This window comes from Octopus bimaculoides, chromosome 22 (assembly GCF_001194135.2).
Source record: "Octopus bimaculoides isolate UCB-OBI-ISO-001 chromosome 22, ASM119413v2, whole genome shotgun sequence".
NCBI lineage: Eukaryota > Metazoa > Mollusca > Cephalopoda > Octopoda > Octopodidae > Octopus > Octopus bimaculoides.
The window spans coordinates 16,728,715-16,731,974 of record NC_069002.1 but is presented as its reverse complement, the minus strand read 5'-3'; the positions used below and the strand labels follow the sequence as shown (position 1 = coordinate 16,731,974).

General features: G+C 37.7%; 1 protein-coding gene across 2 annotated transcripts in view; it reads left to right on the top strand.

Moving 5' to 3' along the window:
* The window catches only part of LOC106872625 (homeobox protein ceh-22), a 116,482-nt gene extending 113,331 nt beyond the window's left edge, over nt 1-3,151 (top strand). For both annotated transcript variants that reach the window (XM_052975720.1, XM_052975719.1), the window contains exon 4: nt 2,561-3,151. In XM_052975720.1, the coding sequence (XP_052831680.1) occupies nt 2,561-3,132 (572 nt within the window). In that variant the 3' untranslated portion in view covers nt 3,133-3,151. The remainder of the gene's footprint in view (nt 1-2,560) is intronic.
* The last annotated feature ends 109 nt before the right edge of the window (nt 3,152-3,260 follow it).

The following is a 3,260-nucleotide window of genomic DNA, read 5'->3' as shown; positions in this document are numbered from 1 at the left end:
ACACACACACACACACACACACACACACACACACACACACACACACACACAAGGCATCTGTGAGTTTACGTATGTGTGTGAGCGAACAAGAACGCGCTGTCACCAATCTTATGTTAAGAGAAGAAAATATATTACTAAACTGAAAGTGACGACCACCACGAAATATTGAGGTGTATGAGAGAGGGAGAGAGGATGAAATAAGAGAAGTGAGGGAGAGTGAAGGAGAGTGAGAGAAATAAGAAGACTGGAGACGATTAGGCTAGCGAGAAGCAAGCAGAGTTTGAGAGATGAAAGGCAATTGGTGAAATTTGATAGGATGAAAAGATTATAGACAAATGTTGTTGTACTTGGGGATTGTCATATTGCCAGTTTAGCCAATAAAAACACACGCACTGTATATTTGGTGTTAATTTGCTTCAGCTTTATATTACATTATATTACATTATATTACATTAATCCTATTTCGGCCAGAGTTCTTTCGTCACACTTCTGTGACCTCACCAGTGGTCTTTTGCTTTCTTCTTTTTTATGTGTGTCTCACCTTGCTAACTATCAGCCATTTTGTATTTTGTATTCCTCCGAAATAGGCCGAAATAGGATTAATGTAATATAATGTAATATAAAGCTGAAGCAAATAAACACCAAATATACAGTGCGTGTGTTTTTATTGGCTAAACTGGCAATATGACCATCCCCAAGTACAACAACATCTGTTTCAACACACGATTTCACATCAAAAATCTTGCAAAACAAATATGTAAACGGAATTAAAGACAAATATATATATATATATAGGGAGAGAGAGAGGGAGAGAGAGAGAGAGAGAGAGAGAGAGAGAGAGAGAGAGAGAGAGAGAGAGAGAGAGAGAGAGAGAGAGAGAGATGCGTATATTATATATTTGTGTGTACAGAATCTCATCCTGTGTCATGCAAATATATAATATCGTGCATTTGCTTCAAATCAATATTAGTGTTAAATATCGATATGAAATTTTGGCGCAGCAATTTTGGGGCAAGGTAATAAGTCGATAACATCGTTTCCAATACTCTACAGGAACTTATTTTATCGATTTCTGATGGATGAAAGGCCAAGTCGACCTCGGCAGAATTTGAACTCAGAACATAAAGACATAAAAATGTCTCTAAGCATTTTTCTTTCCGGCGTTTCTAGCGATTCCGCCAGCTCGCCGCATTCATACTAGTCTTAAATATCGATACAAGAAATTTCAGGTAACAATAATTTTATTACGAAGTAACGAGAAAAGGACATGTAGCGCCCATACAGGAGCTGCAAGACTGGTGGTGAGGTTGAATCTCGTGGGATGGAATCTCCTGACTGCAATGGGTGTTAGTTCGAATATCTGTAACACACTTCGCTTTGTAAAACGATCCTAAGACCCAGGAGGCAGTGACGGCGGTTGTGTTGATGTTTGGTGATGGACTGCGTCTACCAAAAGCCCATAATACAACCTCATCGTATTCACTGGACATGTTAGAAATAACCGCTAAATGTCCCTCAAAATCACATTGCACCATCTTAAAGGATAAAAGGCTTTTGATACTGGAGTCCTATAACGATAGTTTGGGGAGAGAAAAGCTATGATGATGAGCAGCTCAGAAGTAAAATAGGGGTTGACTTTTGACAAGTAATGATGGTAAAAAAACAGGGATCACGTTCAGGCATAGATTGCTTACGGTTGGTTGTTGCTATTTAGTCTCATGCCCCTGATTGTGCAATAATACCACGAAAGCTTTTTAACTGTGACTAAACTAGGGGTTTTCAAACTTTTTGACTTGCGGACCCCTTTATATTTCAGGTTTTACCTTAGGGACCCCCTTGTAAACGCTTATGAAATTTATACATAAATATTTGCTTAAAATAACATATTTTTACATTTATTTATTTAACAGTACTTAACAAATAGGTTTATTGTCAATTAAAAGATTTCGATTAAAAACCATATATACAATCAAATTGCCCATAAAAAGTATTTGCTGTCCACGGACTCCCTGTCTTGTCCTTGCGGACCCACTGTGGTCCGCGGACCACAGTTTGAAAACCCCTGGACTAAACTAACTTTATTTTTAAGTATAATCTATGTGTCAAATTATTTCGTCCCATTTTCTGATAGTATGGTGCAATTTTGAGTGAGATTTGGCTGCTATTTTTAGGGTCTGTTAGTAATTTAATTTATTTCTACTCCAGCTTGTTAATTTGTTAGATGTTAAACACGTTGGTATACAATTGCTGTTCTCTGTTTAGGACTGCTACGCAATTTGTTTGAATAAATAGAAGAGACCTGTGTCAGGATGTCAGGTCATAAATCTAACAGTGATAAACATAGTTTATAGTTGACTGTAACTACCAGTAATTTATTGGTATTTTTGACTGCAGATTTCAGAAATTAGTCATGTGACTAATTAAATAGTCATTTATACTCTGTAATGAAACAAGTGTTTCTTTTTGTTTTCTTAATTTATCCTGGTTGACGTGTAAAATTATGAAAGTATGATTTTGGTGAAACAACTAAAGGAATCTTATTTTCTTTTCTCTTTTACAGACAAAATGACGTGCCCAACACCAACAGACAACGAGAAAATCAAAGGTGACTCCAATAACAACAACAACAACAACAACAACAACAACAACATGGTCGATGGAACTGGAGATTGTCCATTGTTACGTCAACGTCAGAGACGGAAACCGCGAGTCCTCTTCTCACAGGCACAAGTCTATGAACTTGAAAGACGATTTAAACAGCAACGCTACCTATCAGCGCCAGAAAGGGAACAGCTAGCGAACATGTTGAAACTAACCTCAACACAGGTGAAAATTTGGTTTCAAAACCGTCGCTACAAATGCAAGCGTCAACGTCAAGACAAAAACTTGGAATTGTCGACGATGCAGCCACCGAGGCGAGTGGCCGTACCAGTGTTGGTTCGGGATGGCAAACCATGTTTGGGGCAGAGCAGTGTCAGTCCACCATACTCCACTCCGTACAATGTCAATCCATTCGCCTATTCAACCGGCCCAGTCTACAGCAACAACAACAATAACCTAACGTCAGTCAATCAAATCCAACAGACAAGTTATGTACAGAATCAAATTCACCATGGAATCCGAGCATGGTGAAAAAAAAAACATCACAAAACACTAACGACAACAACAACAGCAATTTCTTCATTCACTTTCTTCCTTCTTTCTCACTTTCTCTGGCTTATTTTTAAAAATTAACTTTTATATATGTATATATATGTATA